The sequence below is a fragment of the Cetorhinus maximus genome, chromosome 21 (assembly GCF_964194155.1).
Source record: "Cetorhinus maximus chromosome 21, sCetMax3.hap1.1, whole genome shotgun sequence".
NCBI classification, from domain to species: Eukaryota; Metazoa; Chordata; class Chondrichthyes; order Lamniformes; family Cetorhinidae; genus Cetorhinus; species Cetorhinus maximus.
The window spans coordinates 54726822-54751145 of record NC_135899.1 but is presented as its reverse complement, the minus strand read 5'-3'; the positions used below and the strand labels follow the sequence as shown (position 1 = coordinate 54751145).

The window sequence follows — 24324 nt, the reverse complement described above, 5'->3', positions numbered from 1 at the left end:
AGTACATCCACCTGTCCACTGTCTATTGGACATTGTTTCCAACAGTAATGCATTGACTACTCTCCTGTTCCGAGGCTCATTTTCATACTTAAGAAGGATTGGAGAATTTGACCCCAAGCCTGCTATTTTCTCTTCAACTGCTTTCAACAGCCGAAGGAATATACATTCAGAACCCAGTGACTTAAGGTTTACTCATTTTTGATGGGGTTATTCCTTTAATACTGTTAGCTCTATCAATGTTTTCTACATTCTCTTTCTACTATACCTATTCCATCATCCTACACACAAAATAAGCAAAATTGTTTAATATATTGTCATACCTTTATCCTCCTCTATTAAGCTCTTCGCTTTCTCCTTCAATGGTCCTCTCCACATGCCCCCAACCTCTTTTACTCTTTTTTTATGTTTGCAAAAGATTTTAATTTATTCTTTCACTGGATTTGGACACGCTGACTAGGCCAGTATTTAATGTCCATCCCTAATTGCCAGTGAGAAGGTGCTGTTGAACCACTGCAGTCTATGTAGTGTAGGTACACAGTCCTATTAGGGAGGGAGTTCCAGAATTTTGACCCAGCAACAGTGAAGGAATGGCAATATATTTCCAAGTCCGGAAGGTGTGGCTTCGTGGGTAACTTGCAGGTGGTGATGCTCCCATGCATCTGCTGCCTTTGTCCTTTCAGATGGCAGAGGTCACAGGTTTGGAGGGCTCTGTTGAAGAAGCCTTGGTAAGTTGCTGCAGTGCATCTTGTAGATGGTACACATTGCTGCCACTTTGCATTGTGATGGAGGGAGTGAATGTTTAAGATAGGGATAAGGTGCCAATCAAGTGGTCTGCTTTGTCCTGGATGGTGTTGTGTTTATGGAATGTTGTTGGAGCTGCAATCATCCAGTCAAGTCAAAAGTATTCTATCACGCTCCTGACTTGTTCCTTGAAGATGGAGGCCAGGCTTTGGGGAGTCAGGAGGTGAGTTACTTGCCGCAGAGTTCCCAGGCTCTGGCCTGCTCTTGTAGTCATAGCCTGGTCCAGTTCAGTTTCTGGTCAATGGTAACCCCCAGGAGGTTGATAGTAAGGGATTTAGCAATGGTAATGCCATTGAATGTCAAGTGGAGATGGTTAGATTTTCTCTTGTTGGAAATGGTCATTGCCTGGCACTTATGTGGCGGGAATGTTACTTGCCACTTATCAGTACAAACCTAAATGCTGTCCAGGTCTTGCTACACATGGACATGAACTGCTTCAATATCTGAGGAGTCGCGGATGGTGCTGAACATTGTGCAGTCATCAATAAACATCCCTACTTCTGACCTTATGATGGAGGGAAGGTCAGTGATGAAGCAGCTGAAGATAGTTGGGAGTAGGACACTACCCTGAGGAACTCCTGCGTTGATATCCCGGAACTGAGATGATTGACCTCCAACAACCACAGTCATCTTCCTTTGTGCTAGGTATGACTCCAACCAGTGGAGATTTTCCCCCCTGATTCCCATTAACTTTAGTTTTGCTAGGGCTTCTTGATGCCACACTCGGTCATATGCTGCCTTGATGTCAAGGGCAGACACTCTCACCTCACCTCTGGAGTTCAGCTCTTTTGTCCATGTTAGGATCAAGGCTGCACTGAGGTCAGGACCAGAGTGGCCCTGGTGGAACCGAAACTGAGCTATTACTTTTTAGATTATCCATTAGCCTTTCCTCATATTACCTTTTCATCTTTCCACTGCACTTTCTATATTCCTTGTCATTATTGGCCCGAACTTTATCATTTGCCTCCCTCTTCAGTTCAGTCTGAATCTTTTCACGGAACTCCACATTCTCATGCATCTTTTGACCTTATAACAATATATTTATTTTTCACTCTATGCATCTCATATTTAAAGATTTCAATTACTGGTAGATCAATAAATTAGATATTAAATGAAAATTATTATCTCCTTGAGCCATTAGAAATGCATGTGTTGGGTCCGATCATATCTTGGATCTTTTAAAAGGATCTCCAATCTCTCTTCATCTAATTTGAGAGAATTATGCATGATTGTCCAATTCACAACTCTACTTGAGCTGTGCTGCATTTAAGTGCAACACTGAGCAGTCCAAAATATGCCCATAATATTTCCAGAGGGATACTGATGTCGCATAAAAGCATTTCTTACATCTTACAACAGCATGTGGCCCCTCTGATAGGCATTATGTAAAATAATGTGAGAAAATAACCTGTTCAGAGATTTGCTACATTGTGAAGCTAAAAGCACCCTCTTCTAATACGCAACAGCTGTAAAAAAACAAAAATACTGTTTATTTTGAATGTTGAACATTATGAAGCAGAAGAGCATACAAGACTATCTAATATTTTGTAATAGATAACAGCACCAGCATGAAGCATACAAGATGATTTCTGATAGTGTAGTGATCCCGATCTCGGAGGGGCATTCTATTTAAAAACATTGATCTCTGTTTTTTCTGAGCCTTTGGTATTCTGCCATTTTATGTGTTTGCTGCAATGGAACAGATACAACATTCATTAAATGGCAATCACAGAGAAACACTCATTATATCAATGAAATTTTGAGCAAGCTTATTGGGCTAGATTAACATTCCACATAACTCTTCCCTTTGTTTAAACAGAGAACAGGACACGGATCACAACATACAGTCAAATTGTTTTCATGAATCTTTAATAATGCTATTTATAGGCAATTTGCCCATCTCAAAATGTTACATAAATTACTAAATTCTTTGCTTATTTCATTCCTGATGAGATGGCAGAGAGACTGAGAACAAGAATGTGAGAGAGTAGAAAACAGTGGGCAGAATTTTCAGTGGGCGAGTTGGGGGGCGGGGCCTCCTCGACGACACAAAAATGACGCGGGATGACGTTGGGGAACCCCCGACGTTATCCCGCCCCATTTAAATATTTAGGAAGGTGGGCGGACAGCAAAATCAGCTGTCCGCCTGCCGACCTGTCAATGGCCAATTGAGGCCATTGACAGGATAATTAAGCCAATTAAAGGCCCTGCCCATCCAACCTTAAGGTTGGCGGGCAGGCCAGGAGCCCCAATGGGCTTCTGAAAAAACATGAAATCTCATCCATTGGCGGGATGAGGTTTCATGTCTGTTTTAAAAAAACTTTAATAAACTTTATGTAATATTTATTAACATGTCCCATCTTGTGTGACATTGTCACATGAGGGGGACATGTTAATAATTTTTTTATTTTTTAAGTTTATAACACTTTCAGCGCTCTCCCTGAGATGGCACTTAGTCTCAGGGAGATGTGCGTTCTTTCGCGCACATGCGCGAAAGAGCGCACTTTGAGCATAGCGCTTCCTGTCGGGTGGCCCACTGGGTGGTCCTTAATTTGCCAGCCCACTCAAAATGGCGGCGGGGCCCGTTTCGGCGGCGGTGATCGGCTGCCTGCCCATCAAGGGCAAAATTCTGCCCAGTGTCTTTGAGATGAGAATGGCATTGAAAACAAGAGGAAGTTAAAATGTGTGTCTGCTACAGGAACTTTTAAGGCCCTTTAAATGTTATAACCTCCCTGTAATATATTGAAATGTAACATCCATGTTTATCAGAATTGCTCACTTTTCAGCTAACTTAATATGTAGTCAGTTGATTTCTTAGTTACTTTCAATATTAAGATGCATGTGGTTCAACTCTTATCCTTCACTTCACTAGACTATTTTAGATACAAAACTGGACACAGTTTATAGGAGTCACAACAAACAGTTAAACACAGCATGCTACTTGCAGTTAATTTATCCATCTAACAGTGCCAAATAAATTACAAAATTCTTCAATTCTGTTTCCTTCTCTTAGAGGGAGAGATGCAGAAAGGGGGTGATATAAAGATAGAAAAAATGGAGCAAATTAACTTACTAAACTATGGTTTCCAATTATTTAGCAACTCCTCTAGTTTGCCTGCCTCAGTCCATTATCTCTTAAGTTTTTGAAAGCCCAGGCAGAGGAATGTAGCTGTGACAATCGCAATTACAAATGCTGAAAAATTAAAATAAGAGCAGAGACGGAACACCCCAATAATATGTCAATTGGTTAGGGTAGTGGGTAGTTGTACAGACTGTTGTAGGGTGTTGGATACTGTTGGTAGGTCTTGAAGTCTTTGTATCCTTAAGTAGGATAATTGTATGTATTAATGACAAGAACTATGTACACATATACAGTAAAGGATTCAAGCTAGGAGCTGTCTCCATGCTTGCTTGTGCACATGGCTCTGTCCAACACTAGACTGACCCCTAGATGCGAGTCATGTTTTCTCTTACATCACTGTATGGGCAGAAATGTACTTAGTCCCATGTTAACCCTGCATGTGCCAGACCCTTATACTACACTTCCCCCAAGTCTTTATCCAATGTATTTCAAGTTATTCTAGTTTATCCCATATATTTAAATCGTTATTACTATCTCATCTGCCCCCCCTTCAAGATTCTGAGTTCATAGGTTCAGGCGGTCTGGACCCCCTATAGCCCTTCCACATCTTTCACACTACTGTTGGAGGAGTAGTAGGCTCTGTCGTCGCAGGTAAACTCTGCTGATTTGGAGGTTTAGGCATCTAGCTATCTTTTCATTTCCTTTTTCCATTCCTTAGTATTGAACTGCTCTTTGTCAATTTGGCAGTTTGTGATAGGTAGTTGTTGATTTATCCCATTTTTTTTTCCACGGTGACGAACGCTGTGCTCATTTCCATAGTGTCTTTTCCTCTTCTTTCGTCGTGCAGCTCGCCACGACGCATATGGAGGTTCACGTTTCAACAATAAAACCTTCATTCCTACTCATTTCACAATTTTAGCCAAATTTTTGATGGCTTTCTTTTTATCCAGTTGTTTTTCGAGCTTATGAATCTTTTCATTCAGCTCAACAACACATCTGGTAAGTTGAGTTACTTTTGTTTCAGAGTTACCTGTGAAACTCTCGTATAACTTTAACAACTTCACCTGGGCACTCAGCTCTTTCTTGGAAACTTTCTTCCTTGGTCACTGACTTCTCCTTAGACTCTTTCAATTCATTTGTTAGATCTTCAATCTGTTCCACAGAATTCACTTTTTCTGCTTTTAAAGTCTTGATTTGATCTTTCATTCTGCGTATCTCATCCTTCATGTGTTTTAGATTGCACTGAAGTTTAAGAAGTTCATCAGTTTTGGTTGTTAATGCTACTTTCAAGCAATTGTTCTGATTCATCAGCAATTCCTTCTCCAGCTCCTAGCATTTTGCACATGGCTTACTAGTGACTTCTGATTCTTGAAGCTCATCAAGTTTTTAATTGAAGATCCATTTTTGTTGAATTTGTTTCTAGAAGTTCATCATTTAAACATTTCAAATCCTCTTTCAAGTGTTCTGCTTCCTGTAAGCGACATTCCAGTGTTCTCAATAGTTCTTGTTCTTCCTCATCAAATGCATCTTTCGTATGTGAAAGTTGATTCTCTACATTGATCAGTATTTCCTTGGCAGAGTATAATTTCTCTCTGCCATCATTCAAGCTCATATTCTGTAACTGTGCTTCTGCTAATTGTTTTTGAGACTCCTTATACTTTTTTGTGAGAACTTCTACTTTCTCTTGCCATTCTAGGTTCTTTATTTTCATCTCTTCATATATCTCCTTGGAAATGTAATTTTTTTCCAAGTTTTCTTCCAAATGTCCAACCATCTCGTACCTCTGTGACACCTCAATAATGTTTTTGTTCATATCTTGAACAGTTTGGTTCATTGATGACTTTAGTGTCTCATGCCTTTCCAAGGATATCCACTCAGCTTGAATCTTGAGTTTCAAATCTTCAGCTCAGTTCTGGTATATGTTCCAACTTTATTTCATTTATAACAAAAACAGAATTACCTGGAAAAACTCAGCAGGTCTGACAGCATCGGCGGAGAAGAAATCAGTTAACGTTTCGAGCCTTCATGGCCCTTCGGCAGAACTGAAGCATAGTTAGAAGAAGGGAGAAATATAAATTGGTTTAAGGTTGGGGGGGGGGCGGGGGGATGGTGGGGGGAGAGAGAGACATTGAGGGTGTGGTGATTGTGGAGATGAGCAGATAATCAAAAGATGTCACAGACAAAAGGGTCAGAGAGGTGTTTTGTCTGAGAAAAGTGCTAATTAAGAATGGAGGACAGGATATTCAAAGTACAGCTCTAGTGGGGGTGGGGTGGAAAGGCTAACAAGGTTTTAGTTTTAGATTTAAAAATAATGGAAATAGGTGGGGAAAGAAGAATCTATATAAATTATTGAAAAAAAGGTGGGGGGGGGGGTGGAGGCGAAGAAACGGGGTGGGGATGGGGGGAGGGGGAGTTTAAGATCTAAAGTTGTTGAATTTAATATTCAGCCCGGAAGGCTGTAAAGTGCCTAGTCGGAAGATGAGGTGCTTTTTTTTTTTCAATAATTTATCTAGATTCTTCTTTCCCCACCTATTTCCATTATTTTTAAATCTAAAACTAAAACCTTGTTAGCCTTTCCACCCCACCCCCACTAGAGCTATACTTTGAATATCCTGTCCTCCATTCTTAATTAGCACTTTTCTCAGACAAAACACCTCTTTGACCCTTTTGTCTGTGACATCTTTTGATTATCTGCTCATCTCCACAATCACCACACCCTCAATGTCTCTCTCTCCCCCCACCATCCCGCCCCCCACCCCCCCCACCTTAAACCAATTTATATTTCTCCCTTCTTCTAACTATGCTTCAGTTCTGCTGAAGGGCCATGAAGGCTCGAAACGTTAACTGATTTCTTCTCCGCCGATGCTGCCAGACCTGCTGAGTTTTTCCAGGTAATTCTGTTTTTGTTTTGGATTTCCAGCATCCGCAGTAGCTTTTAGCTTTTTGTTTTTATTTCATTTATGTTTTGCAGCATTTATTTACTTTGGCTTTCATTATATAGCTTTCCTTCACTCACAGCCAAGTACTCATTCTGCACTGTCACCTGCTGTTGTTGTTCAGGTAATGTTTCGGGGCTGCCGAAAATATATATATTTTGGAGATTTCCGGAAGGGTCCCTACCTTCCTGACACCCTTTTGTGGTTTACTCAAGTATTGTCTTTTTCCCTTTTGGTGCTTTACTGGGGGCTTCTCTGTGCTTCTTATTAAGCTCTGTGCACTCCACAACTTGAAGAATAAGATGTCAAAGGCTTTCAATATTTCATTGAAGCTGGTTGAGATTAATCAATACACGGCATTAGGATTACTTCATCAGCAAGTTCACCAAACCAGTATAAAAAGGTAGTAATCTGGACTTTTTCTGACTTTCTATTAGACCTGATGTACTCTGGTAGTTTAAAAATTCTCTTCTCCAGGGTGCTCAATTTTCCATTAGATTTGGCCCTTGGATAAGTCCAACTGATCTTAAATTGGATTTTGAATCTATGGTTAAAAATTTAAAGTGTATGTTTTGAAATCCAAGATGGCCCTGCTATTTGTTTGAAGGCAAAGGGTTTACCTGTGCTTGCTAGGTTTGGCGGGCTACCGTTGCAATGGCACTCGTGCTCGGCCCTCAAAAAATTTTAAAACAACAGCTGCTTGGATTGACTAGCTGAAGACTTCTCCATTTCAGCGCTATTCTTTAAGGACGCTAAAAATAGAAGCATAGAAAATAGGAGCAGTAGTAGGCGTTTTGGCCCTTCAAGCCTACTCTGCCATTCAGTATGATCATGGCTGATCCTCTATCTTAACGCCATTCTCCTGCTCTCTCCCCATACTCCTTGACACCTTTAGAGTCCAGAAATCTATTTCCTTCTTAAATATATTCAATGACTTGGCCTTCACAGCCTTCTGTGGTAGAGAATTCCGCAGCTTCACCACCTCTGAGTGAAAAAATTTCTCCTCATCTCAGTCCTAAATATGAACATACGAAATAGGAGCGAAAGTAGGCTTTGAGAAAAAAGGAGCAAAAGTAGGCCTCGAAAACATTTCGAGTCCATGTGACTCTTCAGAGTGTGCTCTGAAGAAGAGTCATACGGACTCGAAGTGTTAACTCTGTCTTTCTCTCCACAGACGTTGTCAGATCTGCTGAGTTTTTCCAGCATTCTTTGTTTTTGTTTCAGGAACCTGTCTACCTCTGTCTTAAAAATATTCAGTGACCCCGCTTCCATCACCTTCTGAGGCAGAGTTCCAAAGACGCACAACCCTCGGAGAGAAAAAAATTCTCCTCAGCTCTGACCTATAAGGGCATGCCCTGATTTTAAAACCGTGCTCCCTAGTTCTGGGCTCATCAACAAGAGGAAACATCCTTTCCACATCCACCTTGTCAACTCAATTCAGGATTTTATATACTTCAATCAAGTCACCCCTCACTCTTCTAAACTCCAGTGGAAACAAGCCCAGCCTGTCCAACCTATCCTCATAAGGCAAGCTGGTCATTCCATCTATCAACTAATAAACCTCCACTGAATCACCTCCAATTTACATCCTTCCTTAAATAAGGAGACCAAAACTGCACACAGTATTCGAGATGTGGTCTCACCAATACCCTGTATAACATTCTTACTTTATATTCGTAATAAAGGATAGCATTCCGTTAGCCTTCTTGATTACATGCTGTACCTGCACAAACTTTTTGTGACTCATGCACGAGAAAACCTAGATCCCTCTGCAGCTCTGATGGTCTACCCTGTATCTTGAGACTATGTCCCCTTGTCCTAGACCCCCCTCAGCAAGGGAAAACATCATCCCTGGATTCAGTCTGTCCAGCCCTGTCAGAATTTTATGTTTCTATGAAATCCCCTCTTATTCTTCTAAACTCCAGTGAATACAGGTCTAGACATGTAATCTCTTCTCATACAACAATCCTGCCATCCCAGGAATCAGTCTGGTGAACCTTCACTGCACCCCTTCTATTGCAAGTATATTCTTTCTTAGGTAAGGTGTCATTTATTAGGTAAGGAAAGCATCAAGTCCTGAACTTTGCTGATCTTCAAGGCAGATTCTTCAGTCACAGTTCTTCCAAATTAGTTAAGTATTTTGTTTGTCTTTCGGAGCGAGCTCGGATGCCATGTGTTCAGGCACCGACTCAGGAATCTATTTTTTCTGACAAAGTTTTTAAACCACAGTTTCTGACCAATGAGCTATTTAAAAACTCCTAAGGACTTGCTGTATCATGTAATTTAAAAGTTTAAGCTCACCCCTGCTAGATCTGCTGACTCTACACTCTGGGAATTGAAGCTCATTTTCCAAGACAACCTATAGAGTCCAATGTTGCAGTGAGGAATTTTAAATTTCTGCCTTCAGCTTCCAAACCTTCCTTTGGAGCTTTTCCCTGGTGATTTACCTCTGATTGTCTGCTACTCGAGTTTTTCTTCAGGTCAGAATACTTCTTTGAATTTTTCTTTAGTCTTCAGGATTTTAGTTTTTCTTCGCATTTTTGCCAGGTTTTGGCTTTTTCCATTCACTGCCACCATGTTGTAGGGTGTTGGATACCATTCAGTGGGTCTTAATGAAGTCTTTGTAGTCTTATGTAGGTTAACTGTATGTATTTATTAACTACAAGAATTATGTACATATTCAGGGGTATGTGACTTTTTGAAAGGACAGGCAGGAAGGAAAGGATGGTGGGTAGCTTTGTTAGTATGAGATGGAATAAGTATGAAGCAAGAAAGGATCGTGGATCAGAAGATGTAGAATCCATATGGTTGGAGGTAAGAAATAACAAAGGGAAGAAGACACTGGTGCTATAGGCCCCTTGACAGTAGCTATACTGTAGGACATAGAATAAATCAGGAGATAATGTGGGCATGAAAAAAATGCAGTACATTAATCATGGGTGACTTTAATCTTCATGTAGATTGGGAAAATCAAATTGGCAAAGGTAGACATGAGCAAGAATTCATTAGAATTCTTAGAACAATATGTTGTGACTCCAACCAGGGATCAGGCTATTTTGGATCTGGTAATGTGTAGTGAGGCAAGTTTAATAAATGATCCCAGAGTAAAGGATCCCCTAGGAAACAGTGATCATAATATGGTAGAATTTAGCATTCGATTTGAGAGTGAGCAACTTGGTTCGGAAACAACTGTGCTAAACTTAAATAAAGATAATTGGAATGAGGGCAGAGTTGGCTGGAGTGGACTGGGAAAACAAGTTGATGAACAATGGCAGACGTTTAAGAAAAATAGTTCAGATCTGTCGACAAAGATATGCCCGTTGAGGAAGAAGGATTCAAGGAAGGGGATAAACCAACAACGGTTAACCAAGGAAGTTAAGGACAGTATCAAATTGAAAGAAAAAACATACAATGTGGCAAAGGTTAGTGGTAAGCCAGAGGATTGGGAAAGTTTTAAAAACCAACAAAAGATGACCAAAAAAAAGCGAGAAAATAAACTTTGAGGGTAAACTAGCAAATAATGTTACAACAGACAGCTTCTTTAAATATATAACAAGGAAGAGAGAGGCCAAAGTGAACATAGGCCCCTTGGAGAATGAGGCTGAGGAAATAATAATGGAGAACCAGGAAATGGCAGAGGAGTTGAATAAATACTTTGCATCAGTCTTCACGGTAGAAGATACTAATAGCATACCAAAAATGCTAAATAATCAAGTTTGCGGAATACACAAAAATAGGTGGGAAGGCAAGTGGTGAGGATGCAGCAAAGAGTCTACAGAGGGATATAGACAGGTTAAGTGAGTGAGCAAAAATTTGGCTGTTGGAATATAATGTGGAAAAATGTGAGGTTATGCACTTGGGCAGGAAGAATAGAGGAGCTGAATATTATTTAAATGGAGAAAGACTGAGGAAAGCTGCAGCAGAGGGATTTGGGAGTCCTTGTGCATGAATCCCAAAAAGCTAATATACAAGTTCAACAGGTAATAGGGAAGGCAAATGGAATGTTGGCCTTCATTTCAAAGAGAATAGAGTTTTCTTAGGAGGAGAGGTTGAATAGGTTGGGCCTTTACTCATTGGAGTTTAGAAGAATGAGAGGCGACCTTATTGAAACATAGGGGACTTGACAGGGTAGATGCTGAGAGGTTGTTTCCCCTTGTGGAAGTGTCTAGGACTAGAGGGCATAATCTCAGAGTAAGGGGCACCCGTTTAAACGGAGATGGGGAGGAATTTCTTTTCTGAGGGTAGTCAATCTGTGGAATTCTTTACCACAGAGGGCTGTAGAGGCTGGGTCGTTATGTATATTCAAGGCTGAGATAAACAGATTTTTAATCAGTAAGGGAATCAAGGGCTATGGGGAAAAGTCAGGAAAGTGGAGTTGAGGATTATCAGATCAGCCATGATCTCATTGAATGGCGGAGCAGTCTCGATGGGCCGAACCGCTTATTTCTGCTCCTACGTCTTATGGCCTTATAGTTTAAAGTGTTCAAGCTAGGAGCTGACTCCATGCTTGCTTGTGCACGCGGCTCTGACCAACATTAGACTTAGTCCTAGGTGCAGATCATGTATTCTGTTGCATCACTGTGTGGGCGATACTGTATTCAGTGCCACTTTAACCCTACATGTGCCAGACCCTTATAGTACAGACCAGGATGTTTCCAGGCATGAGCGCTGCGTGTTTGCTTGTGGGCTTCCGGGGTTCCTCATTGTCAGGCACTTATTGCCTGATTTGGGGACCTGGCATTGGGAAGTGGGTGGGTGGGGTGGGGGTGAAATGCTGAGAGCCAACTGCCTGTCCAACTGCCTCCCCGCACTCCTTTTTCCTGTGACCTGCACCCCGCGACCCTATCTTGCCCTCGCTCACCTGTAGTTCAGGTCCATCACTGATCTTAAGTCACTAGTGGGTGCCTGTGGTGCTGCCTGTAATGCAAAGCCGCTGGCCTCTGATTGGCTGGCAGCTCTCAGCGTTTAGGATTTCTGACCCTGGTCCTTAACCCTGGGGAAGGCCCTCCACTGGCCTCTTAAATGCCTGACTGGTATTTAATATGGCGGGCAAGCCTCAAAGGAGGTGACACAGGGCTCTCACTGGCTCTCCAGCTGCTGGGTGAGGCGCCCATCCCCTTTATTAATTTTTGACCCTGGTCTCAGCCAGGGTGGTATTTGGGCTAAAATTAATATTAACACTCCTCAGTTAGGGCGCAGTCAGCTAGGGGTTCTGCTTCTGATCATTATCTAGCAACCCCTGCTGGGAGTGCAAACATGCGGATATTCGCTAAGGACAGGACCTGGATTGGGCTGTGTTGTTCCTCGTTCTCCCCACTGCCGCCAAACAGCATAGCAACATTCAGTATCTGGTCTTGCTCATGAAAAACTTGGATATAGTACCAGAGGGAGGCCAGTGTCCATACAATTATACTGGAGAAAGGAAAGAACACTATTAAAAAGGAAAACGGAGGCAGAACATTGGTGGGAAAAGGGGACAGGGAATAGACCAATAAAAACTGAAAATATATAGCAGGCAGAAAGGTTAATATATGACCCTTCATTAATTCTCTTTTACTTCTTCGTGCCTTTTAATTCTGCCACTCTGCATTTCCAGTTATTTTCTATTTTTATTTCAGAATTTCAGCATTCAGTTATTCTAAACCTATTGATGGTGCATACATTGATCTTACGAACTCCCTACTGTCACAAACAGTTGTTGACCACCTGACAGACCATTAGGGGAGTTCAAGCCTCAACTTGCTGATCAACAGAGGAATTTTGTCTGTAAATATAAGGGTTGACTGGTTTAATGTTAGAAATATTTGCCATAAGGTCTCGCCTTCATGGACCACAGGTCAAATGCAGTACCAATTGAAAGGAAATGAGGCAACTTATGAAAGAAAGTTCTCAGCGTTTGGCACAGTATTTGCTCCATTTTAGTTAAGCAAATGCCAACTACTTTATTTACCATGACAGCACTATTAAGAGGCACAATTAATGGTGCAGCGTTCTTATTATTAATTATAAACTGATTCAGACCTGTCTTTTATTGCAACTGAAATGTCACAGCATAGAGCAGATTCTTATAGTAGTTAAGGTTTAACTCTGGAGGGTTTTACACGGCACACAATATTGATCGTTGCAGCTGAAAGAATGTTGAGCAGAAAAGCACTCGAGTGCATCTTTGATAGAAGGCGGCTGCATTGGAAACAAAAGAGACAGTACAGCTATTCATGAGATTCAGCGTGTGAAATGCCTTAACATAGGACTTACTCTCTCTTTCACAGGATCTCTTCGCCCTCGACTTAGATTCCTATCGCTACTGTGGAGTAAACATGACAGGATTCCGAATTTTAAACACAGAAAACCTGCATGTAGCTTCAATCATTGAAAAGTGGTCCATGGAGCGCCTCCAAGCATCTCCCAGTGCGGATTCTGGCCTACTTGATGGAATTATGACGGTACGATAGATTTTCAAAAGATCAAGCGCATAGAGCTCAAAAGTTTATAGACAGTGATTCCAGTTTTTCTTCACTGTGGTAAATAAATCAGAATCTTTTTAATATAAATTTTAAAGTCACTATCTTTTGTACAGCACTTCTATTAGAATATTTAGAAACATAAGAAACAGGAACAAGAGTAGACCATATTGCCCCTCAAGCGTATTCCGCCTTTCAATACAATCATGGCTAATCTTCTACCTCAACTTTGCTTTCCTGCCCACTGCCCATACCTCTTGATTCCCTGAGAGACCAAACATCCGTCTGTCCCAACCTTGAATATACTTAATAATCGACCATCCAAAACCCTCTGGGATAGAGAATTCCAAAGATTCACAACTCTTTGAATGAAGAAACTTCTCCTCATCTCTGTCCTAAATGATTGGTCCCTTATCCTGCGACTGTACCCCCATATTCTAAATCCTCAGCCAAGAGAAACAGAGTGTCTACTCTGTCAAGCCCATTCACAATCTTGTTTGTTTCAATGACACCACCTCTCAGTCTTCTAAACTCCTTAAAGTATAGGGCCAATTTACTCAGCCTATCATAATAGGAAAATCCTTTCACCCCAAGAAGGAATTTAGTGGACTTTGCTGTAACCCCCTCTAAGATAAGTATACCCTTCTTTAGCTATGGAGACCAAATCTGCACTCAGTCCTCCAAGTGTAGCCTTATCAAACCCCAATACAATTGTAGCAACACTTCCTTGTTCTGGTACTCCAGTCCCTGTGCAATGAGGACCAATATGTCATTTGCTTTCCCAATTGCTTACTGTACCTGTGTGCTAACTTTTGTGTTCTTTGTATGAGTGCACCTAAGTCTCTGAACATCAATATTTAAACATTCCATGCCTTTTAAAAATTATTCTGCCTTTCTATTTTTATTACCTGGGCGAATCTGCTCACATTTCCTCATCTTATATGAGCATGCGAATTAGGAGCAGGAGTAGGCCACTCGGCCTCTCGAGCCTACTTCGCCATTCAGTAAGATCATGGCCGATCCAAGTTTAACCTCAACTTCACATTCCTACCTACCGCTGATAACCTTTCATCCCCTTGTTTAATCAATAATCTATCGACTTCTGCCTCAAAGATATTCAAAGACTCTGCCTCAGCCACCTTTTGAGGAACAGAATTCCAAAGTCTCACAACCCTTAGAGAAAATTTGTTTCCTCATCTCTATCTTAAATGGGCAACTCCTTATTTTTTTAAACAGTGGCCCCTAGTTCTAGATTCTCCCACAAGAGGAAAACATCCTTTCCACATCCACCCTGTCACGTTCCTTCAGTACCTAGTACTCCATCTACCACCTTGTTGCGCACTCACTTAACCTTAACCTATATTTCTTTGCAGCCTCTTTATGTCTTTCTCAAAGCTTACATTTCCCCCTAGCTTTGTAACATTAGCAAACTTGAAAAAATTACACTTGGTCACCCCTCCTAAGATCTCTTTTTTGGCTTGGCATTCATTTTTGTTTGAAGCTCTTTAGGTTGCTTTCCTATATTGAAGGCACTATATAAATGCTAGTTAATGTTGTTGGATTAAGAATAGCAGCCAGTTTCAAGGTATCAACTCGTTTTCTCGTTCTCGAGGAGGGCTGGTAAATGTTGCATTCACTGGTATTGTAACACCTGACTGTCCATTAGCACTAACACAAATTGCTCAAATTTCAGCATTTCTAAAATGATAATATTCCAATTATAAAAGCAATATAATTAAATTAAACCATTCAAATAGGCTCAGCAACTTAGAACCGTGATATCTAATTGGCTTGTGATACATTGTCTTAGGTAACAAGCTTGTAAGCTTTATTCTCATGAAAGGAAAAAGTAACACCAGAGCTCAGTACAATAAATGCTAAGCACTTCAATTCCCTGGTATATGCAAATGCAGTGTGGATATAGAATTATGTCTGTAGATGTGCTCAGCATCTGTCTGTTTCCAGTCATTAAAAACCCTCCTGTCCTGCCTCCCAAAATGGAAAGTATACGTGTTTTGTATATCCCAATACCAATAAACTTACTCCACGGTGATAGTTTGGATTCTCACTAGGCAAGTTTGAGTGCTGTATAAATAGGCATATTAGCAATGAACTCACTGGAGTCACTAACTGGGTCAATGGTAGAATGTGCCAGTATGAATATTCGCTTACTGAAGTTACTGGGTACAAGGATCAGCTTGGAACTTCTACAAGTAGAATACTGGGACTGCCAAGCACTGAACTCAAATCCTAGCCTGGACTAACACACTAAACTTTCCTTCTCAAAGTGCATTGAGTTCTTAGCCAGATTACAAAATGCAGCAGTGCCTGTCAGAGGAATGTTCTATTGCAGACATTGGCAGACGCATGATAAATTGTACTGTGACCAAGCCCGAAGCTGGGCACGCACACAATAGCTGTAACATTGCCCAAGGAAGTCTTCATTCCCAGAATAATCCCTCACCACCCCAAACCCACCACAACTCCCTTCCAATTCAGGCAGGAAACAAGTTGGAAAGTCACCTAAAAGCCATCAAATTCATACAATCCTAGATAGAGCAAAGACCCCACTTTAAAGAAGCTACTGTGCTCTGATTGAATACATACATTTGTTCTGAAATTTTTAAAGGCAATGGAGACAACAGAGTGGCTTTATGGATTCATCTGTATAATGTAGACATAAATGTAAATGTTAAAAGCAGCACATGACAGTTGGTCACCATGGCTTCTGATAAACATTATAAAAACACCTTTTCAAATAATATAATATTTTGAATAGGACTTGTCAAAATAAAAATAGCAGAGCTGACAGGTTAATTTATGGTTTGAAGTATTGTTATAGTGTACTATAATATCTGGGGAGCATGCTAGAATATAAAGCCCAGCTGTCAAACAGCCAGGTGTCAGATCAGGTCTAATTTGCACTGCAGAAGCAGCACAGACATTCTGAAAAAACAACTTAAGCAGTTTTCACATTTATTTCAGACAGATGCTGCTCTGACATACGATGCAGTTCATATTGTATCAATGTCCTATCAGCGAGCACCTCAGATGACTGTTAACTCTTTGCAGTGCCATAGACACAAGCCCTGGCGATTTGGAAGCCGCTTCATGAACTTTATTAAAGAGGTAACAACCAGGTTTGAATGCGCGGGTGTAGGTAATGTGTTCTGTTTATTTCATGCCCATTAGAATTGAGCGAAATCAACAACCTGCATTCATGAATTAATCATAATCCTTAAGTCAGCAAAACACTCAGATATAATTATTTCAATTCAGCAATAATAATGTAAATCAAACTAAGGAGAGGATTTCAACTGACACAATCTCACCTTAATAATTGGAAAATAGTGAACAAGAAATCATGAATTCACAATGGATTTGGCCCTGTACAGTCCATTTGAGAGCAAGTAAAATCCGTGAGCTAAATGTATTCTCTTGAATTTGTGATAGCCAAGAGATTATGAACTGGGCTATGCAGTGGGTTGACATACAAACATATGAAAAAAGGGTCAAGAAAAGATGAGCTGGTCCATTGAGCCTGTCCCACTCGGGCATGGTGCAACTTTCAGCCAATCCCTCCCCCAACCCTCTTCCTTCACCACAAACATTCACTCCAGTCATGCAATCTCCTGGGAGAAGCAGCATTAAAGAGAGGAAAATTGTTTGTCAACTTAGAAAAAAATTCTCCCACCCATGAAGGCTCCAGCAGAGAACACACAGTACCCCATGACCTTCTATACTTAGACAGGAACCATTCCAGCTGCTTCTTAAATACTTGCTGTGATTTAACACTCACTGCAAGAGTTCCTTGGCTCTCTGCAAATGGAAGTACCTTCTAGCATCTAGCCTAGTCCTATGCTCATCTGGTTTACGCTTGTTGGTATGTTGTGATGCTGATAAGGTTAAAAGTTATATCCTTGTTATGCCACAGCTATGGTGTTTGATTTACAATTGTAGTCCAATAAACGCTGCGAAAATTCCATTGCAAACTCATCATTTTTGAACCAGCCATGACCATATTTTCTCCTATAAGAACCAACTAAGATGATGGTTGAGCAATGAGTCAGCTCCAGTGTGTGATGAAGAGTTGATGCAGGATAGTGCAGAGGAGATTTACTAGAATGGTACCAGGCATGAAAGGCTTCAGGTTCTTGGAGAGAGAAGAGAGACTGAAGTTGTTCTCTTTATAGCAGAAAAGGTGAAGGACAGATTTGTTCAAAGTGTTCAAAAATCATGATGGGCTGTGATAGGAAAAAATGTTCCCAGTTGCAGAAGAGTTTGTAACCAAAAGACGTAGATTTAAGGTGATTGCCAAAATAATCAGAAATGACACAAGGAGACTTTCAAAAAGGAATTGTATAAATAGTCGAAGGGTTTAAATTTGTAAGGCTGTGGGGAAAGAGAAAGGAAGGGAGGCTAATTGGATAGTTCTTTCAAAGCGGCATGATGGGCCGAATGGCCTCCTTCAGTGCTGTATGATTTGATATTTATAGAATGGCTCGTAATCCAATGGGCCCTAAGGCATTAACAATTGCCACCATTATTGCCTGTGTGCCAATATAAATCAGATTCTTTGGATTGATAAATGTTCTGTGGGTATTGATCCAATGTGTGCTGACTAGGTTACATAGGTCACACTTGTGAATTCACCTTAAACTTGAAGCTGTTAATAGGTGAAAATTTTTGCGATAGTTGATGCAACAATGAATCAGAAATCTTACTTGGAGAAGCTGTGTGGAATGTTGGTGTAGACGATGAGGGTATAATACTTTAACTAGCCTGTATCCAACATGGGAGTGCTTGATGCTGATACCAGGTCTAAATGTGCTCCTCTCTTCAGCACACCTACATAAGCGCTGAAATCAATGTTTTCACCCCAGTTAAATCTTTATTAACATTCATGAGTTCATACCTGTGCATGAACTGTGATTCTCTTGGCTTCACAGCAGCAACACAGCAGAGTAGTGTCAGTTCATTCAGGGGAGAAGGCTTATGATAATGTTCAGTCAGACAGAATCCTTCCCTTTGTTTTTACACAGACATATACATAACGTCATAACGTTCCCTGAATGCAGGTGACCCCCAAGAACAGGTCCAGACCAAAAAAAGCCACAAGAAAACTTGCTGAAATCATAAATCCATTCTGCTTCATCTCACCTGATCAATTTGTTTCTAAACAGGCTGTCCATCTGTATGTTATTCTATACTATGTGTGTTCTATGTCACATTACAACAATTAATAATTTACTCAGGTTGCTGCTGCTAATGGACAAACACTGGACTGCTGTTAGACACACTGCTGCACAAAAGCAGCTTAACCTTCTGCTCCATAGGGATGGGTTGGGAATTTTTTGGGATTTCTGTCTTTGGCTCTAAAAATCCTTTCAAATTCAGTACGGATGTTTGATGTAGATGCCAGGCCATTGAATTTCTGTCCAGGTTCTGTCAATTGTCTGCAGTAACTTTTGGAAAAATGTTGTAAAAGGTTGAGACATTTTCCATTAATCAACATTCCTAACTTTAATGGTGTAAAATTCATCAACAATGTTTATAAAGGGCCTGCTCTATAAAATTGACTTCTGGAATCCATAAAAGGGAGAATGTTTTATATGGCTTCTATATCAACGAGAGAACAATAAAATCTACAGACCGTAACACTGGTACAGCTTTAAATGTTTTATGGTGAGGGGACTGCAGTACTCTATTGTAGTTTTAACATTACATCTCCTCATGTATGCCCTCTTTACCTTGCTTCTACAGGTGTAAATATGCCTGAGTCAGAAGCTCATCTCAGGAGGTGAGCTTCTGAGAGGACCTGTCAGAACAAAGCAACTTTAGCACCCAGCATAAATGATTAATTTGTCCGATCCATGGGCGAGTTGAGTTTTCAGCCTGCTCATACAAGCCACCAATACAGTTTCTACCATATTGTCCTTCAGGAAAAGCCCACAACCTTAAACACAAGTTCACAATTGTAACTTTGGGTTTAGACAAGTGTGCCCTTGCTTCAGTGTTGCAAAACTGCTCCAGTGCATTATAAACAGGACTGATTCAGAATGCCAACATTATTTCCACAGTTCTACAGTATAAATGGAGCATTAGATGCTCCCAAGCCCCTGTCAGTAATCTCAGGGAGGTGTCCCTGCACACTCATTCATCATCCTTGTATAACTGCTGTCACAGATCTGCAGGTGCATTAACAGATAGAGTCCAGCATGAACCCGAGTTTATATTTCATTACTTGTTGGCAAACTCACAGTAACTGTGGGTTAAGAAGGTTAATGAGAGTGCTAATAAGAAGTTCTAATAATTTCCAGCTAGTGTTCTCCTCACTCCACTCATGACAAGATACACATATACTTACAAAGGCTGTGAGATAAGGAGCTTGCAATGAACTGGCGAGATGAAAGCAACATCTTTTCTTTTCTTTTCCAAATGACATCTAAGCAATAGTGTAGGTCCTCGATATACATAATCTTATTAAAGTCTGAAACAAGATACATGACTAGCACAATAGCTGTGCCTATAAATCAGTACATGGAGCCAAATGGGATTCATGGAGCGAGTTGTAGGCACTAGATAAAGAACAGCAATGATTAATTAATCATATTCCACAAGGAGACAGAATTAGGATCATTTCCTTGTGTGTGTGTAATTAAAATTTACTGTTATGGAGAGTAATGATTTATATTGCTGTATAATTACCACCGTGTATTTTTTTGTTGAGGCTCAATGGGAAGGATTAACAGGCCGGATCGTATTTAACAAAAGCACTGGGCTGCGGACTGATTTCGACTTGGATGTCGTCAGCCTCAAGGAAGAAGGCCTTGAAAAGGTCTGTATGCTTCCACTCTTCGAGAGAATTGTGTTATGATTATTTCAGCTGGTATATTTTTAAAATAAGGTGTAAAATTTTTTAACAACACACAAACGTTCTCTCAATATTCTCTTATTGTTGCAACTTAAACACATACTCACATTCTATCTTGTAACTATGACTCTCACACATATTTCATAACAGGCTCTGATCTAATGTGCTGTATAGTAAATTAATTACTTTTATAATGAAAAACCTCCAAAGCAAACAACCAACAACTGCTTGTGTTATATTTTAAATATTAATAATAATCATATCTATGCTGCAGCTATTGTACTGCATGTTACTTGATCTGTAGTCTGGTTTGTCATCAAACAGTAACATTCTGATATTTAGTTGAAATCCAACTCTTGCCTTCTATACATCCCTCTTCTCTTCCCCTTCTTTTGCTGCTTCTGCACAAACTATGGAACTCCCTGCCTAAACCTCTTCATCTCTAAAATGCTGTCTCAAAATCCATCCTTCTGATTAAGTTTTCACTCAGTTCCTGCACTGGTTCTGTGTCAGCTCCTTTACTACCTTTACCCATTTTTTTCACTCAGATCCCTTTCCCCATTTTCCTCCGCACTAAGACATTTGCTACATGGAAGTTGCTGTATAATTTCATCTCAGTCAAGCGCTTACAAATAACAGAGGTAATATCTTCCTGTGATTTGTAGCATGATCCCTTTATAACATCTTCAATTATCTGTACAGCTCTAAGAATGCACACGTGTGAGGCACAGTTTGAGGATTTTTGTATGTGTGTATGAAGCACAAATGGAAGATAGAATGTTAATATGTGTGATCTGCAGCTATGAGAAAGAAGATGCAAAGCAGTGTGTGTGAGTGAGTGTATGTGTGAGAGAGCATCAGAGTTATTAATGAGTGTGATTTCATGCATGATTGCTAAATCTGTGTTGGACTCTTATCAGATTAACTATTGATTTCTCTGTGAAACTCAGCTCTCATAGCTCTGTAAAGATCAGCTCAGAGGGAATACTGGAGACAGTGTCATGATTAGCTGCAGTGTGATTGTGTGTATGATCAGCACTGTACAGTACAATGTTCTATGATATTACATAGGCTTTCTCTGTGCCGTAAATACTATAAGACCATAAGACATAGGAGCAGAAATTAGGCCAATCGGCCCATCGAGTCTGCTCCGCCATTCAATCATGGCTGATAAGTTTCTCAACCCCATTCTCCCGCCTTCTCCCCGTAACCTTTGATCCCCTTACCAATCAAGAACCTAACTATCTCGGTCTTAAGTACACTCAATGGCTTGGCCTCCACAGCCTTCTGTGGCAATGAATTCCATAGATTCACCACTCTCTGGCTAAAGAAGTTTCTCCTCATCTCTGTTCTAAAAGGTCTTTCCTTTACTCTGAGGCTGTGCCCTCGGGTCCTATTCTAGTAAGATAGTAAGTCCATCTTACTAATGGAAACATATTCCCCACATCCACTCTATCCAGGCCTTTCAGTATTCTGTAAGTTTCAATCAGATCCCCACTCATCCTTCTAAACTCCATCGAGTATAGACCCAGAGTCCTCAAACGTTCCTCATATGTTAAGCCTTTCATTCCTGGGATCATTCTCGTGAACCTCCTCTGGACCCTCTCCAGGGCCAGCACATCCTTCCTGAGATACGGGGCCAAAAATTGCTCACAATATTCTAAATGTGGTCTGACTAGAGCCTTATAAAGCCTCAGCAGCACATCCCTGCTTTTATATTCTAGTCCTCTCGAAATAAATGCCAACATTGCATTTGCCTTCCTAACCACTGACTCAACCTGCAAGTTAACCTTAAGAGAATCCTGGACTAGGACTCCCAAGTCCATTTGCGCTCCAGATTTCTGAATTCTCTCCCCATTTAGAAAATAGTCCATGCCTTTATTCTTCCTACCAAAGTGCATGACCTCACACTTCCCCACGTTCTTTGCCCATTCTCCTAACCTGTCCAAATCCTTCTGCAGCCTCCCCGCCTCCTCAATACAATACTTTTTCGCCCAATGGGCCCACGCCAGGTTTGTGCGCCACACGAGTAATCTGTAGCCACATTCCTCAAACCCAATTTAAGAAGCCATCATTGTTTTATGACATTTTTTGAGGTTACATAGCGTGAACAAAATATGGATTAGAGTCAAAAGTATGTGATTGTAAAATTAAAGCCACAGACCAGAATAGTCCCAGGTTTGAATTCAAGGGCTGGGTTTTACAGTTGCCCCCTGCAGGTGGTAATATGATGAGAGGCTAGGCCACTGTCTTCCTACCCACCCTCACCTGTTTCCCATAAAATGAGAGGGGTGGTGGGTGTGCCTGGCTGCTGAAATCAGCAACCTACCTGCCATTTTTAAACAGATAATTAACAGGCAATTGAGCTCGTTAGCATGCCAATTGACCCAAATATTACGCTGCCCACGCCATAAAACAGTTGGTGTGGGCAGGCAGGCTGGAGTTGGCAGGCCATTTTTTTAACACAAGTGCAGGAGAAACCAGTTCAAAATTTTCAAACCCCCGATTAAGAATTAGTAATACAGGCACCAGTAATATTGGAATTCTATTTTAAGGTATGAAAGAAACCAGTTCAGAGAATTTTTACTGGTACCCTTCCAAGTTTTTCTGGTTTTTTCTTTTGGGGGCAAAGAGGAAGGGGAGAACTTCCTTCAGGGGTGCCCTATGTAATTGGGGGCATAACCCCCCCCAAAGATATTGCCCCTCCATGTTCCTCTCATCCTGGTGTCCAAAGCCTGCCCCCCATCCCCCTCCCTAGGCTCCCCAATCCCTTCCTTCCCTAAAACCCTGGTGCTTACCTCAGTCAGGGATCCACGTTGTTTTCACCTTGGGGCCTACTTGCTGTTCCAGCAGTATCCACTATGAGTTCTGGTGATGCTGAGACAGCTAAAGCTGCTGACCAGTCAGGTTGCTTGGCAGCTCTTGAGGGCAGGACCTCCTCCCACTGTGGGCAGGAGTGCCACTCTCACCTACTTAAGGCAGCATGCAGCTTGTAAAGGCTGCAAGGTGGCCTTGTTTAACATGGGTCGGCTGGCACCCAACATTTCTTCGGGGGTGGGGGTGGCAATCAGTATGCTTCCCCCCCACCCAACCCCCTGTTAAATTCAGCCCAAGTCTTTGAGTTAGACATTCTCAGTCAAGAGACTATATTTTGCCTTTGTGCCCAGAAGATTTGGGAAAAGGAAAACAATCAGTCATAATTCCCACTTCTAATCACATTCCTGTGACCTGTACTGGTAGTACAAGTATGTGGACATCATCAGAGGTCAAAACTGGGCTCAGCTAAGATATCTTATCTAGTCAAACAGGTTGCCAACACTCAACATCAAGGGAAAAATTTTCCTCCCATCGGCGGGGGGGGAAGTGCGGGAGCCGGCAGGCAGGCCTTCAATCGGCGCCCCCACTTGGGGGCACGCCACCATTTTACATGGGCGGGCCAATTAAGACTCGTCCAGCATGACATCCGCCAGGAAGCGCTATGTGCTCCCTGTGCAGGTGGGGGGGTGGATTTCCTCAGCCGGGAGTGTGCTCTTTCGCGCATGCGTGTAAAAGAGCACACTGATCTCCCTGAGGCTAAGTGCTGCCTCAGGGAGATCAGCTCCGATTTAAAACTGTAACTGAACATGTTTAGAAATTTTCCCTGCCATGTCCCCTCATGTGACACTGTCACATGAGTTGGGACATGTCCATAAGTTTTATTGAAACCTTTCTTAAAAATCTAAATACCCTCATGAAACCTCATCCCTCCCCTGGATGAGGTTTCATGCTTTTTCCGAAGCCTGCCAGGGCTCCTGGCCTGCCTGCCAACCTTAAGGATGGACAGGCAGGTCCATTAATGACCTTAATTAATCTTTCAATGGCTTCAATAGGCCGTTGACAGGTCGGCGGGCGCGCAGCTGACTGGGCTGTGCCCCCGCCACCTGAAAATGGATATGACGCAGGGTAACGCCGGGAGTTCCACCTGATGTCATCCTGCGTCATTTTACGCGTCGGCGAGCGGGCCCCGCCCCCGCTCGCCAACTGGAAGATCCTGCCCCAGGCTCATACATGAACAATAGAAAAACAATGGATGGTGACCACCACATATGGAACTACGAAGGAATGAAGCCCAACAGAGAAGAAGAAGAGGAATTTAAGGACTATGGGGTATATACTGCATTAAAGTTGCTA

The 24324-nt window shown here is 41.5% G+C and overlaps 1 protein-coding gene across 1 annotated transcript in view; it reads left to right on the top strand.

Annotated features, from left to right (window-relative positions):
* Nucleotides 1-24324, top strand: part of LOC144695885 (glutamate receptor ionotropic, kainate 3) — a 549188-nt gene that overhangs the window by 209377 nt on the left and 315487 nt on the right. Inside the window, exons 6-8 of the mRNA XM_078566956.1 lie at nucleotides 13089-13262; nucleotides 16266-16409; nucleotides 20011-20118. Coding sequence (XP_078423082.1) covers nucleotides 13089-13262; nucleotides 16266-16409; nucleotides 20011-20118 — 426 coding nt within the window. The remainder of the gene's footprint in view (nucleotides 1-13088; nucleotides 13263-16265; nucleotides 16410-20010; nucleotides 20119-24324) is intronic.